A 16,446-nucleotide genomic window follows, 5' to 3' on the forward strand; every position below is an offset into this window, starting at 1 on the left:
TAAAAGAATTGTTTCCTAACACTTTCAGGTTTACAGTAGAACAGGTAATAACAGGTTACAGTCAAATTTTGCATTCACAAAATGTTGTTAAAAATAATCTTTAAAATTTTCTATAACAAACAAAATATTGTTTTTAAACAATTTATAGTTCTTTAAAGTTTCTTTAATTGAAAAAAAAGGCTAAATTTGAAAAAAATAAAATATGTAGTATAATTGGTTTAAAAAATTGCTTTCTTTTCTCAATTTGAAATAGTTAAACAAAAAAACTTTTATTGATGCATTTCTTGAAAATGATCGTTATACCATAGAGTCAAATAAAAATTGTTAAGAAAAAACTAATGTACCGAATAAGAAGAATATTAAAATTGTCTAGATATAAGGAACTGATATTAGATTAACAAATTAGGTAATGTCAAAAGTCTTGATATTAATAAATCATGGCATAATAAAACATTCGAACGACAATAATTCTGAAAGTTATGTAACATTTGAAGGCAAATTTTAATATATTTTGTCCCTGAAAATATTTATTTTCCATTCTCTGTGACATTTAGAAACAATATATTAATTTAAATAAAATTTTTTTTAACTGAATGCATTACACCTGGTGAAGAAAATACACTTAAAAAGTTATTATAGAGAAAAGTTCTGACATACACTGTTAAAAAAAACTTATCACTAAAAAAATAATGCTGACTTGTGGAATAATGAATGACAAGTTAAAAAAATTAAAAATAATACTAAAATGGCAGGCATGTTTAAGTTTTATTGAATGTATATTTATGTGACTTGAATATTGTATAACAAACAGTATATTAAAATAATTAAAAAGGTCACTTTTATTCAATAAAATTTTGAAATAAGAAAAATTGCATTGCAACAATTATATAATTATCAAAAAACGAGTAAAAAAAGTAAATTTGGTTTGAGGTATTATAATTTGAAGCTAAACTAACGATATTAAATTTAAATTATTAAATTAAAGCTAAATTCATCTAATAAATACAGAATAAAAGTTTGCACTAAATATTTTGCATTCATACAAAAATAGCCCTCAGCAACAAGAAGAAATAGTAGGAACAATTATTGTACTAGCTTTTTTTTCTATTGGTATTACAATTTTAAAGTAAATTACTTTACTTCTCTAATTGCATAAATAAAATTATCTCTAATTGCATAAATAAAATTATCTCTAATTGCATAAATTAAATAATACTGAATGAGAATGGAATTAACTATTATTTCCTATTCTATTTATGTGAGCAGAGAGTTTTGTTTTCTTTCCTAAAAATAATCAATGATATATAACTATTTACACATCATATACAACAATTTTAAGTTTCACAATAAAAATTGTTAGATACCTGAAGAAACACCACATAAATTGCCAACATACATAAAAAATTTAAGGATTTTTCTTTTTCAAATTTTGAAAAAAATCAAAGCAAATAACCTTTAACATCAAACTAATAATTTCAGTCAACTATCTGATTTCTAATTCAAAATATAGTTTAAGAACACGGTCCAGATTTCGATGACAGTTGCATTTTTTTTTTTATATTTAATTTTTTAAGACATTCTTTTAGGTTTTAAAATTTTTGTAATATTCGTTCATCCTTTAAATTTTTGTGATTTTTTTTAATTGCAATTATTTACATAAATGTAATTAATTAGCATTGGTATCATTTAATGTTTTCTTTTGGTTAAGTATTTAGCAATTTACAACATTTAAAATTTTAATAAAAATTGATTTAATTTTTCTAAATATATTGAATTAATTTCTCTAAATATATAAGTGTTTCTACTTTAAAAAACATATGTAAACTTAGGAAATTCAAATAGGAATTAGTTTAACCTTAAAGGCATTTTTATAAATGATCACCAAAATCTGGAATCTATTAATAAACTACAATGCGTACTTGAAGTTTTAAGACTTTGCACTTCTCTGTAATACAAAAACTAGTTTCTACTAATTAATTGCATTTCTGCTATTATAATCTGTTACAAGGCCAAAGCTTAATATGATTGGAGCAAAGGCCAAAACTGTTTCACTGCAGGTACCTAAGTAAATTTAAAACAATGCATGCTGTAGTAAAAAATTTCAAGAACCAAAAACTTCTAAATAATTCACTATTTCTGTTTGATTAGCTGAAAAAAGTAAAAACATATGTGTGCTCTCTGGCTGGCATGAAGAGCTAACAAGGGCTTCAAGGGAGCTGGGTTTTTTTAGGGTTGCTGGTAGCCTCAAATATGAAGTTTCAACTATTAAATACAACTTCCCTCAGTAACATACCCTCCAACACACATTTGAGGGACTTAAAAAAAAAAATTTTTTTTAGTGCTAATGAACTCAGGTAGAAATTTTTGAAACAAATAGAATTTTTATAAAAATTTCAACAAAAACTTAAAAAAAAAAAAAAAACAACAACATATATATCAGCTAAATATGTATAAGTAGTGAGGCACAAAACTTATTTAATTCTAACAAGTTTCAAATATATTATCTTTGATGAAAGAACTGGGGAAAATATTTTTTGAAATTGCAGAAATTCTTAAGTAAATGGAGGGTATGCCATGAATAAGGTTAACAAGTTTTTATGGTGCAAAAAATAGCCCTATAAGTAAACTGTTCGGCAATTCAGCATTTAAGTATCTAGTGTTAAATTACATACTATATTGCCTACTAAATTATTGTCATATAATACTTCAGTAAATACACACATAAACCCCATAAACTACAATAAAATTTGAGCAAAAATACAACAACTAGATTGCATTTTGTACAACTCTGGAAGTAATAACTGAAGGACTTCTGGACACTTCTACTACATAGAAAATAAATTTCCTATTAATTGGAAGTATACTTAATAAGTAAAAATTAAAGTTTAAAACAAATGGATTTATTTATTTTTCAAGGCCACAATCAGGTTGAAGGCCAAGGTTGAAGGTCAAGGCCAATATCAGGCACATGCTAAGGATAAGGAAGAGTTAGAGAGTTATATACATTTGCAAAGACAAGTTTTATATTAATACAGTTCCGTAGTGGTCATTGACATTTTAACCAGTTCATTTTTAAACAACTGTAAGTTCATAAGTGTGCTCCTAAAAAATTTGATTGCATTTTAAAATACAAAGCACTTAATTAATATCACCTCAAATGAACAAACCTTAGGTGAATTAAAGCTGATACAACAACCAAATACAAAACCAAAAATACATATAACAAACACTAAAAGAAATGATAATGTGTAATGGAATAAAATTTAGTTACAGAAAAATGAAGGTATCTAACTGGATAAAAATCGGCGATTTCGAAAAAAAAAAATTCGTTTTTATTTTTTTTTTACTGTCTACATTTAAATTTTTGGCCTCCAATCTTTAGAATTGAAGTTTTAGTTGTTTTTACACTCTTGCTGACAAATGAAGCAGAATAGCAATTGGCTATCAAAATGGGCTACAGTTGGCATAGAGCAGAACTCTCTACCTATGGCAACACATCGCATGCTTTCACCATTAGCGTGTGGAGAGTCATAGAAGAAGGAAGGAAGTTAGTTAGTTTCTGCCTTGACTTAACATAGACACTTCTAGATCAAACACTTTTAAGTTAGGAAACATTATGGAACTGAAAACTGCATTGAACATAGTTCAAAAAGAAAGCCTCATGGAAATTTTAAAAAATATTTTTGACAATTAAGGGACAATATATTAGTACATTCCTATACAACTTAGAAGAGGAGGAGAGGAAAGGGTCAATACTCTTCCCCAGATGGATTATTCGAGCTTTGCAATCACGAATTGCATACTTTAAATGCATTTTCAGGAAAACATTGATTTTAAGAAACTCTCTTTATATTAAAATCTCTTCATTGTATTAACACACATTACAAAAAATGCTAAATATAGAATTCTTTGAAACTTTGTATGTAGATTTTGCATAATGTTAAGTATGTTTTGAACTAATAGATGGGGTCTAATCGTGAATTCATCATGTTTTAAGAATGCTTAGAATTTTTATTTCAAAAATAAATGCTCAGCAATATATTTAGTCTTATTTCATTGTTTATTTGAAATTTTTTAAAGATTTTAGTTCAAAACATAGGTAATCATAATTTTCATCTAGAAAAAAAAAATTGAAATTTCTGCATTACAATTTGTTGTAGAGCTGTATTCCTGACATAAAAAATGTGTAGTTTTTATCTCAAATAGGCTATTTTCAAAAAAAAAATTAAGCCGAACCCAGTCAGATACCTTAATATAAGACTGCATATATCTGTAGTTTTTAGGGAAAAAATGAAAAAAAATTTTTTTTTTGAGTTATAGCAAAATTTGGTGCTTTCACAACATAAGTAATTCCACTTAAGCGCTATAGTGCATCAAATATGCCAAAAATAAAAGTGAAGATGCAAAAATAAAGTTTTGACAGGTTCGTTGGGACATGTAATTCATAGAAAATTAAATAAATATTATTGAAAATAAAACTGACACTCAAAATTACACTGGTTCTTTTATTTAAGGCAATTGTTGAATCAGTTCAAACTAAAAAATTTGATATCAATTATAAATTTATTCTTGCTTTCAAATTCTTTGTTTTGATTATAAATATATGCAATCCTTATAGATGTGCATATTAATAGAAGAGTAAAGAGGTAGAGAATTTGTTATCTATTCAATATTACAGAACAATATTTTTCACAACTTGAAGTCTAATTTTCCTCTAGTTAACTTATTTTAAATTTTTGAGAAAACATTTGAAGCAGGAATTCGTTTTATTTCAAGCAGAATTTCATAATTATTGAAAATTAAGAATGTTCTAAATGATTTATATTATTCTAACCCCTTTGGCCCTATCGTCCTAGCACGTACTAGATCACTTTAATACATTACTCTATACTTTGTATTTTTAAGATTTCTATCGCAAAACTTAGTATCCTACTAATAAAATACATCTGAGAATAAAAGCACGCTATAAAATTTGCTCAGTTGACAACAGCATTTCTAAAACAGAGAAAATAAGTAAAAATTATATATAAGTAAAAATTATAACGGAAATAAGTATAAGTCCATTTGCATCTAAAAGGTAAATGCAACTTTTGTTAGTTTTCAAAATATTAAGTGTTATGCCTTGCATCTTAAAATTATTTCCTGGTCAAATTAGATTTTTTTATGCCCACTTGAGTACTTTTAAAAGAAAATTCTGTACTTTTAACTAAAAACCATTATTCTTAGCTTATTTATAGCCTGCTGTACAACTATTAGGAAATTTTTTATTTACTTTCGTAATTAGCACAATATAATAACATTTCATATTCAAGATGCTTACATTTAATACAGGGTATCTAACCAGTCATTAATTTTCTTCCGCCCAATTGATACGTTAGGGCCAAAGAGGTTAAATTGGGACCCTGAAATTCGGAAGCACTGAGTCTTTAGGCTCCGTAGTAACCAAAGTCTTGCAGAATCACTGAACATGCCTTTCCATCTAGGAAACTAACTCTAATAAACAGTAATTTATCTAGGAGCTGTAAGCTTTTAAAAACTTACTATTCATACAAATAAAATTGTTTCAAATTTGATTTTTTGTAGCCACTCAACCAAATCTTAATTACCTATAAACCACAGATATATAAAGACAAAAAAAAATTTGATCAATCATAACTAATTTAAGTACATATTCAACTAAAATAAAAAAAATAGATAAGAAAATTCTTAAAAGCAATAAAATGACTTAAAAGGAACTAAAACTAATAAAATAAGCATATGAGTTAATTTTTTAATCGTCATTTTTTCTACCATGAAGCAATGCTTTTTGGATAGACAGAAAAAGTTATAGTCAATTTTCAAATTCAACCCTCACATGTGTGCCTCATTTCTTCATGACTGAACAGAAACAGTATGTCTAACTGCTTCATGTCTGAACAGGAATAGTTTCTCCAGCTCTGTCTGAGGCACCTTTCTCCGGATCTAAGTAGTTGTACAGAGGGAATTCCCAGAATATGAGAACTTTGAATAATGTTGGAATATCTGCATAAACAGTAGGAGGCAATGGAATAAGTGGACTGGTTGTGGTTTTGTAAACTCTGTATTCTTCAATACTGTAAAATAAAGAAATACCCAGAAATGTTAATTAAAATTTAAAGTTAGATGTTTCTAACATTAAAGTGCAGGCAATTTTTGTGCTTAAAATTTTTTTTTTCTCTGGAGTTTAACACAACTTAGAAGCTTCAACATAATATTCTTTCCTACTCTAAAATTAAGAAAATTCATAATCTATAGTAAAAACAATAGTGCATACATTGTAACAAAACCAGTGAAACTGTATATTATTTTATTCAATTATAGTAGGGAAAGTTTTAATTAAAAGTTGTATACATATTTTTAGAAAGTTTCAACGTATGTAATTTTAGATGGCAAAATACAAAATTTGTCCAATAACTTCTGAGCTATACAATATTAAATAGTTGCATACTTAAAATTTAATTTCTTGAGGAATATTTGTTCAAATAGTGTAATTTACAGTTTAAAATTACATACTTTAATACTATGTAAGAGTTTCTTTGCTTCACAATTTAAAATTTTTTCAACTGGTTTAATAATAAAAATTATAAAAATGATAAATAATTCTTTTTTACATTGAATCATCATTGGATAAAAAATTGTTAAAATTAGGTGCAAAAAGAGAGGTTAACATTAAGGGGTACAAACTTTAACTACTCTACTGCCTAAACTATTAGGACCATATTTTCCGAATTATCTTCAATATTTTGCATGTCAGGAGGTCAAATTTGTGGAAAAAATTTATGTTTATTTAGAGAAAGTAAGTGTTTGATTTCATAACTAAAAATATCATATTTAGGTTAGACCCTTGAATCATTATGATTCAAGTCCTTATGTATAAAAATTCAATCATTCGATCAACAGTTATTCATAGTGCTGTTTTTACAATTTTTGCGCACCATACAATTAAAAAAACTACTAAAAAACATTTCTCTTATAAACAATTTTATATAAAGAGTTGGCATGATTTTATGTTACTTAACATACAAAATACTTATAACTAAAATTCTGAAAACTTAAAGTTTTCTAGGTGTTACATAACGTCACAAGTTTCTTCATTTAAACTTAACCATTTAACAACTTAATAGATAAGGTTGAGCTAGTATAAGAAACACAATGAAATCCGCAATATGCACAATTACAACTAAAAGCTTAAAAATAATTATGACTTAGTACTTAATAATCAACTTTCTTATTTCTCAATAACTCATGATGAAGTGAAAAGAAAATTATATATTCAGTTTTATCAGATGGTTTAAATACTAGTAACTCACATTATCATGATATCATTGTTAAAAAGTTTAGCCTTTATAATTTTAATTTAAAGTTCAGAAACGAAACAAATAAGTTGTTTTTTTCTTGAGGATTTATACTAATGTGCTGTATTAATTTTTCATCATTAATTAGAAATTAATAATATAATATAAAATCAAAACTTAAAAAAAAATTTTTTTTAAAGAAATAAATTACCATGAATTCAAAATAATTTAAAAAAAAGTACATTATAATTCATATTGAAAATAATTTACTTTTTCTCAGATAGTTTAATTTCTTACTTAAATATAAGTGTCAATTTACTCATCAGATTATAAAAAATATCATATATTGCCAACAAGCTATAATAACAAAACAAAAAAAAAAAGATTTTTCTTGATTTTACTCAAATAAAAACTGTCCAATATTTAAAACAGAATAAGCACAAAGTGATAGGTAGAAAAATGGTTATTGCTAAGAGATTCTGAAATAAGATGATTTCTTATAGAAAAAAGGAGACTTTCTAAACAATTAAAATATCAATTTTGACTATAAATAAGCTCATATCACATTTTAGTTTAATCAAACAATAAGATTCAAAGTTTAAATGTAAAAAAGGTAATCAAATTAAGAATTTTTGTTTAAAAAACTTATTTTAAAAGCATATTTGTTTAGAATACATGTTGAAATTAAATATAAATTTACTAATAAGCTTGTTATTAAATCATAATTTTGGTTAAACAGCTTAAGATTAGATTTGTATATTATTGCTTCTTCAATAAAATTTGCATTTGACCACAAAAATCAAGTCTCATGTTCTTTCAATTCCAGACCATTCAACCCAATGAATTTTAATTCAATGCAAATTACATGCCTATTTAGTATGCATTCAATCAGATAACTTTTTGACCAATCTAATACAGAGAAACCTTACTCCTACAAAATGGATGCCTCTCATTACAGACATTCGTTTTTTTAATTCTCTTCCATTAGAATCTCTTATGAACAATCCATTATGCACCCTCTCCAGCAAATATTCCTGTAACCAGACATGGACAGTCATTTATGACCCAAAACATTATATTCAGTCTCTACTTATTTTATCTTTGCAAAGAAAAGGGAGAAAATTACAGAGCTCATGTGAAAATATTGCTGACTGCAGCATCTTTTGATCTTTTCATCTGGACAACACAGGTTACGAGACCCTACAAGTTGAAATGAAACATCAAATGATCTCAATTTCCCTTCTCCACTGAAAATTCCTTTTTTCTTCTAATAAATTCGACGTCTGTACTTGACACGGCAGGGTTAAAAAAGAGAGAGAGAGAACAGAAATTTAGTCATAGCGCTGTTCATGCAAATCAAATAGTTATGAAGATTCTTGATAATTGGTCAATAGTGAATATAACAATTCCTTTGGGCTAGGTTCTTTACAGGTTGGTATGGCCACATTCTCTTATCATCACTCACAGGATGTTTACCTTTAAAGAGATATTGCTATCTTTTCTATCAAGTGACTGGAAGGTGTTCAGGGTGTAAACCTATTGTTTGAAACTTTACTATTGAAACTATTGGGAAACAAATAAGACTTAAAAATTTCTATTTGTCATAATTTTTTTGTATCCAAAAATGTTGAAATTGGTGTAAAAATGAAAAAGCATTTAAAAAGACAGGTAACAGCCCCTTAAAACAAATTTCTATCACATTTTTTTTTGAGTGCACAAATATAAAACAAAAGCATGAATATGCATATCAAATTTTTTCATCTATTCTTCATCAGGGTGCGTATCAAAATGTTTCAACAAAAAATAAGCACCATTTAAGTACTTTTCAAGCACTATACATTAACAAAATGCAAAATAATTTTCAGACTTTACATGATCATGATAAAATAACTAGCTTCTGTCAAAGAACTCTTTTTTATCATTATTATATTAGCTATTATAAAATGAGCAAGAGATTTTTCGGTTCGATATCAGAGGGTGGAAAATGAAGCCTGAAATATCTTGCAAAATGCAGCAGAGTTGCACTTGAAAAAGCAAGAATCTCAATGAACCCAGCTCAGTAGACACACATGCTGACTGGCAAGTATTTCATCAAACATGCAAAATGATTAGCGCTTTCATACGCTACTGACCGATGGTAAGCCGAAATGGATTGTGGTTAAATGAATTGTAAAAACGTTGAATAGAACAATGTGAAAAGCACGCTTTTGCATAACAAATGGCGAAAATAGACATGATAAAGAAAAAAATCTCTTTTCGAAAATGGAAAATTAAGCACTTTTTAAAAACACCCAATGAAAAAAGGACCTTTAAAGGCTTTTAAAAAACGGAAATCAAAAATCAGCACCTTTAAGTACTTTTTAAAAACACTAAGCACCATGTTTATGTATTGTAAATTTTTATAATTTTGTTAAGTTTAAATAAATATCAACATAAATAGTTAAAATATATTACTTAATTATTTCTATATCATTGCAATTAAAAACAATTCATGGTGTCAGCCTTCGTAACTAGTGTACTTTTCATGTAAATGAACAACTCTCAAAAACAGATAATTTTTTTGATCTCAAGAGTGTTTGCTTAACACAGGGTTTCACTGTAACTCTCAATAATATTACATTGAAAGGTATTCTGTACAAAAAAAAACTCATTAGTGCATCAGTCTTTACTTAAAAATTATATATCAACAGCCTACAACAACTGTTTTTGCACAAATTGAAAAAAAAAAAGTTTTTTTTTTAAAATCTACTTTAAAATACAAATCTTTTTTCCAATCCTTTTAAAACACATTTCACTTTAGTATTACTGCATAAGAGTGTTACTTTGCAATGTGGTGCTACGTATATAAATAAACAAAACAAATTATCTAGCGAAATTAATCGATACACATGCTATAAATTTTTAAAAAGGAAGTACAATAAAATATTTTCATGGTTTTAGTATGTTATGTAGTTGATCAGATACTTTTGAAAACATTATAGTAGCTAATATTAACATTAAAGCATGATTAAGTACAAGAAAGGCAGAAGTTTTATATAAAATACAAAATAAAAGAATAATAAAAAAGCACAGCATTTGCAAAAATCTAAATACTCAATGAAATTTTATATTTTTAGCTGTTATTAAAAATAGCCCAAGTTTAACAGTTATAATTATACTTGAAAATAATCTAATTTCAACATACTTGCGATATCTTTCGTCAGAGTTTCTTTCTAGTAGAGGTATTCCACTGAGGAAAAGGATAATTAAAGTAGTGAATACAGGGCTCAAAATAGCAATCCACTCATAACCACGAATGGCATTAATTGATATAACAAATATACCCCACCATAGTAGGATTTCTCCAAAGTAGTTTGGATGACGTGAAAATTTCCACAATCCTAAAAAATGTAAGAAAATTTTTAGCACTCCAATATTTCAAAAGTATTTCTTTAATTACTAAGTCTTAAGGTAATGAACACTTACACTAATTTACATAATTTTATTAATTAACATATCATTAATAATAAAATTATATTATTATGAAGTTATTTATTATGAAGTATATTATATTGAAATATCGATAGAAACACTTATAGTAATTATTTAATTTATATTGTCTTAAAAAAACATATGCATACCTTTTTTGAAAATAAACTAGTTATAAAATTTTTTTTATAAATAAATTAGAAAAAATGCAATGATAATTAATGAATAAATTATAAAAAATACTTAGTAAAAATAATACGTAATTCAACGTTAATTGCAAATGTATTGTATTACAAATTTTCTGTGTTTAATAGACAGACAAAAAGAATAAAAATAGAAGATTGTAAAATTTTGAATTTAGAAAATTCAGTGGCAAAATAATTATAATCAATATTAACATTAAACTTTTTATAAATATTTTTTCTCTTACTCATTAGTTCTTACACTAGACAACCTTATAAGAGTTTTCTTTTCACAGAGGTAACACTATATATTTCACAGAGGTATTACTTGTAAAACAGAACTTAATATAAATTTTTACTATGCACAAAATATTTTTTAAAACTATACCAAAAACAAGAAACAGATTAAAATATCTGCCACTGATAACAATCAGTTTAAAAAAAATAACAACAAGATAATAATTATATTTCCAATTTTTCCCCATGTACTACGCAAAAAAAATGAAAGTTATTATGTAGTATTTGCATGCCACCAGCACCAAACTGCTAAATAAACAAAATTAAAACAATTTTTAAAAAAATTTAAATATCCAACTCCCTTTACAGAAACAAAATGCAAAACTTAAAAAACAGTCCTAACAACTACTCAAGAAATAAGAACTATAAAATGTAAATTATATTTTCTTCATCAATACAAAATAGATCAAGTTAATATCTTTCAAATTAACTGTTATTTATCAGCACCTGCATCACACCATCGTCCCTTCGTTGTTGGATTCTCCTTGAATTTGAATTTCTGTATATCCGATATAGACTCACACAAAAAGCCAACAGCAAACATGACTGTTCCTGCAATATCCAAATTTGTCATGGGAGTTGGATTCATTTCTTTCTGTTTTTTAGGTGAGTTGATGAAGATTACTGGAAGACTAACAATAAATACCCAAATGGCCTAGTTAAGAAAAGAAAAAACATGTGTAAAAGAAGCAAAAAAAGTTATATTTTAGAAACAAATATAGAGTATAATTTACTGAAAATTTTTTTAAAAATATTTGGAGTAAAAATGAAACTTTACATACATTTAAGAGCAAACAACAGGTAATAAAAGTATAAAAATCTAAATAAATTTTATGAAAAACATTTCAACATAAATATGATACAATTTAAAATGAGCTCTGGTTTTAGGAGATCCCAAATTTAATCAAGAAACTTTCCTTAACTTCTTAAAATTTATTTTATTTCAACTGTCAGAAAAAGTATTGGATTATTCAAAGAAATGTCATTCCTTTAAAAATGGTAGAAAAATACTAATTTAGTCTTATATTTTTAAAAATTGTAAGTAGATACTATAAACATGCATTAGATAAAAATTGTACAAAATTTTATTCACATAAAAACTAACATAAATTAAATTAATGACATGTTTTGTGAATAATAGTCTTAAAAGTATAAAAACAAAGAAATCAAATGCAACCAACAGTTTTTAATAACTTAAAAATACCTCTGTGGACAAAAGAATTGCTGAAACATTTTAGAGAAGCACACACAAGTAAGATAAAAAAAAATGCAATTGAAGAACAATAGAAGTTAATAAGCGTTTTATATCCAAAATGTCTTCATAAATAAAAAAAACTTACTTGGAAAGTCCAGAAAACAGCAAATCTAATAACATTGCTCCGTCTGTCATCAAATCTTTTATCTCGACCAATTTTAATTATCCTATACAGCAGAAATCCTGAAAGTCTGAGGCCCCATAAAATAACAAACGATGTTACCATAATTTGCCTTAATTCATAGGTCTGAAATAAAAATATAAATATTTTACAAAGGTCAACAATTATACAAAAGTAATGTTCAAGCAATTCTAGAATCAAACTTTATTACATAAGTTCGTAAAATCCAATTAGGTCAAATATAATGAATGCTAATGAAGCGAAATATTTGATATAATTTTCATGGTAGCCAAAATAATGCAGCTCAAAAAACAAAAATATTGTGGAAACTAATTTATTAAAGTGCATTATTTTATATAATGTGAAAATATTTATTTGAAAATCTAAAATTTTTCATAAGTTTTATTTATTTGAAAACATGTGATAGGATACATAAAATAATGGGTTTCAATGATTTACTTTATCAATTTTTTGGAGGAGTCACAACAATGACAGAGGTTTACATGAAGGTTTATATGAAGGTTTATATGGTTTCAATGTCACAGTTCTGTGACATAGAAACCTTCAAACTACATTAAATTGTAAAAATTTTGATTGTCTACAATTTCTTGAAAGAAAAAAGAAAGAACTCAAATAAACAGCTTCTGAACACAAGACTGAAAAATATAGATGGCTAAAAAGACACAAAACTTGAAGTTTTTTATTTGCTACAATCACAAAACTCTGTATTGTTCTTTGTGACTCTTTCTAAAGTTTCAATTTCAGAAAATCAAAGTAAAACAGTATTTTACTTCCTATGAGCTTTCAAAAGCAGTTTGAACTTAAAAGAAATTCCCTTGCAGAAATTGTAGATGCATATGTGTTAGATTAGATGATGAGGGTAATAAACTATTCACAACAAAGTTAAATCTAAGACGCAGTAGAATCATAAAAACCACATTTTCTTCAATTAAAAATATATCTTTGAAAACAAAATCTAAAGGTTATATGATAAAACTTTTCAGCATCTATCTACAATTTAGATACAAGTTTCCATTATCAAGAGAGATTTTCAATTTTTTCATGAAATTTTTAACTTTTTGCAGATTTTAGCCACAAAAAATACAACAGCTCTGGTGACAATGCTAAAAAATTAGAAAAAAAAAAGGATAAATAAAAATCACTATTTTAGAACCTACAAAAATAAAATTTTTCAGCATGATATAATTATGTTCTTTCAATATTTAAAACACAAAAAACTTTGAATAAAATAATAACTAAATAAAAAGTTTCCACACAAGAAAAGTCTTACATAAAAAAAATTTAAGAAGACAGTTAAATAAAATTAAGAAATTAATTAAAAGCTGCACTCACCTGTGATAGTACAAAAGTTAAAATAGCCAAGATAATAAAGTTGACACCGCCAGCAAAATCTGTAACTTTATCAAACTGAAAGGTAGCAGCAATAATAAAAAATATGAACTGCATAATAACAGTTATAATGAGACTGATTAAAAGATGATCATCATCCAATACTGAAACAGCCATGATTGGTATCTAAAAACATAAAACAATATCTTAATTGTGATAATTAAACAATATCTTAATTGTGATATCATAATGTGAAAGGTAAAATAAAAATATAAGTTTAACATTTGAAATAATGTATTTCATTAGCTACAGTAAGAAATTAAAGACAATTAATGATGAAAGATATTTCAATTTTATAAGTAAATGTAATTATGACTTTAAGACATAAAATTATCTTCTTAACATGTCGCTCTGAAAAAAACTATCATTCCAGCCAAGACATGAGGGATAATTCTGTATTGGTACCTGTTCGTGCCAACAACTACCTTGAAGGCGACAAAAAGTTTTTGTACTTGCACCATTTCTTCAAAAAGTCTCTTCTTAACATGTCGCTCTGAAAAAAACTATCATTCCAGCCAAGACATGAGGGATAATTCTGTATTGGTACCTGTTCGTGCCAACAACTACCTTGAAGGCGACAAAAAGTTTTTGTACTGGCACTATTTCTTCAAAAAGTCTCTTCTAGATAATATAAAACCAGCAACAATTTAATTTTATTAAAAAAAAAAAGAAAAATTTATATAATTTTATTTATTAATTTAAAAAAGGTTAAACTCATATTTTATCTCTACATTTTTTCGAGACATATAGATATTGAGAGGAATTAATCTTAGACTATATCAACCTTCATCTATCAAGAGGTACCTCCTAATGCAGTGTTTCCCAAACTTATGAATTTTTTGTACCCTTTCTAAATTTTTTGTAACTCTATGTACCATTAATAAAAAAATAATGTATTTTTTACTATGAAAAATGCACAAAAGTTAAAAATCACAACTGGCTGTTTACACCACTAATTATTAACTGCTAACTCTGCAAAAAAATAGCCAATAGAAAAATACATAATTGTAAATTTTCATGGCTAGTTCTGTTTTTAAATAAAAATTTTTGAAATTTTCGTATGTTGCAAGATACCTGTATTTTGCATAAGAAAGCGTACCCCCCGCTAAACTGTTCCCGTACCCCTGGGGGTATGCGTACCACACTTTGGGAAACACTGTCCTAATGGAATCAAGTTAACATGTCTTATATACTAGTGATTTGATATTTAATATTTGTAGTGGTAGTTACACCACATTACTCCCCTTCTAGAATTTTATCTGTGATAGAATTCGATGAACGAATACCACTAGTTGATTCATGCTGTTAATTTATTTATATCAATTTTTGCTTATTATATATATATATTTCTAGCATTTCCCTCATTTTGTTTTCCTTCTTAATTCTTGCTTATAGCGTTTCACTCATTTTTTTGTTTCTGTTTTATAGCATTTCGCTGATTACTTCTCTTTTCTTCTTCAATATTGCTTATTGACCGGGAGACTTTATTTTACTTCACCAGACTTTTTTTTCTTCGAGCATTATATTTTTAAGCAAATCAACTGTTTAATGTGTATCATTCATCCATATTGGCATGTTCTTATCACGTCCGCAGGTCACCAATGAAGGGAATTAGTAAATCGACCTTCAAAAGGTACCTCCTGATAGAATCAAGTTAACATGTCTTATATACTAGTGATTTGGTATTTAACATTTGTAGTGGTAGTTACGCCACTAAACAAGTTATCAGTTTTTATGAAATCTAACAACTATCAAAATTATACGTAAAGAAAATTTCTTTTTCTGCAGTTCACTTCCAAAAACAGGTTATGCTTCTTAAATTATAGATTTAAAAACATATGAAACGGTAGATTTCTAAACTTCATATTAACATAATCAAGTAAAAGATCTGCAAGTATATAACTTGCATACTTACATAACACCAAAACTTAAAACAGTAGAATTTGTATATTAACAAAAAGAGTAGAATGAGTATATTAACATTACATATTATTTTTTATAATATACTTCCTTCCATGAACATACATAAATCTCGAACTTATAAGATTTGCCAAGAACACAATTAAGTATGAAAAGTAAAAATAGTGTCGTTTACAAGAAACATTACAAGTTTACTGCAAATAGTTGTCAAAATACACTTCAGGACACCTACCTACTTTTACCGAAGACGTCCTAAACAGTTTATTTTAAAACACATAAAATTCCGATTGAGTTCACCCTTTCTTAAGATTTTTCACATGAATTATCAAATTTCATTCTTTGTCACATGAAATCTAATTACTTATATAATTATCAATTATATAATATAGTTGCGCATTTTGATAGTTCAATGTTTATACCGCAGTCTGCAGTTTAAAACCGAAAGAAAACATACGCAGAAAGCGGACAGAAATCGATTAC

General features: G+C 26.4%; 1 protein-coding gene across 1 annotated transcript; it reads right to left on the reverse strand.

Annotated features, from left to right (window-relative positions):
- Positions 1 to 3,329: 3,329 nt before the first annotated feature.
- LOC107451689 (uncharacterized) lies at positions 3,330 to 16,440 on the reverse strand. The gene is made up of 6 exons (XM_071179436.1): positions 16,199 to 16,440; positions 13,990 to 14,172; positions 12,601 to 12,762; positions 11,708 to 11,915; positions 10,498 to 10,693; positions 3,330 to 6,092 (listed from the first exon to the last, which is right to left on the reverse strand). The coding sequence occupies exons 2-6, from the start codon at positions 14,161 to 14,163 to the stop codon at positions 5,906 to 5,908; spliced, it is 927 nt and encodes a 308-aa protein (XP_071035537.1). The 5' UTR covers positions 14,164 to 14,172; positions 16,199 to 16,440; the 3' UTR covers positions 3,330 to 5,905.
- Between the last annotated feature and the right edge of the window lie 6 nt (positions 16,441 to 16,446).

Source organism: Parasteatoda tepidariorum, chromosome 1 (genome assembly GCF_982258835.1).
Source record: "Parasteatoda tepidariorum strain Cologne lab strain chromosome 1, Ptep-v5.0, whole genome shotgun sequence".
NCBI classification, from domain to species: Eukaryota; Metazoa; Arthropoda; class Arachnida; order Araneae; family Theridiidae; genus Parasteatoda; species Parasteatoda tepidariorum.

Bases quoted from the DNA above. Each gene is read 5' to 3' on its own strand.
- LOC107451689 (XM_071179436.1), bottom strand. From the start codon at position 14,163: ATGGCTGTTTCAGTATTGGATGATGATCATCTTTTAATCAGTCTCATT. The intron at 12,763-13,989 runs GTGAGTGCAGCT...TTTTTATTTCAG, and splicing joins TAACTTTTGTACTATCACAG to ACCTATGAATTAAGGCAAAT. The intron at 10,694-11,707 runs GTGCTGATAAAT...TACATTTTTTAG, and splicing joins GGGACGATGGTGTGATGCAG to GATTGTGGAAATTTTCACGT.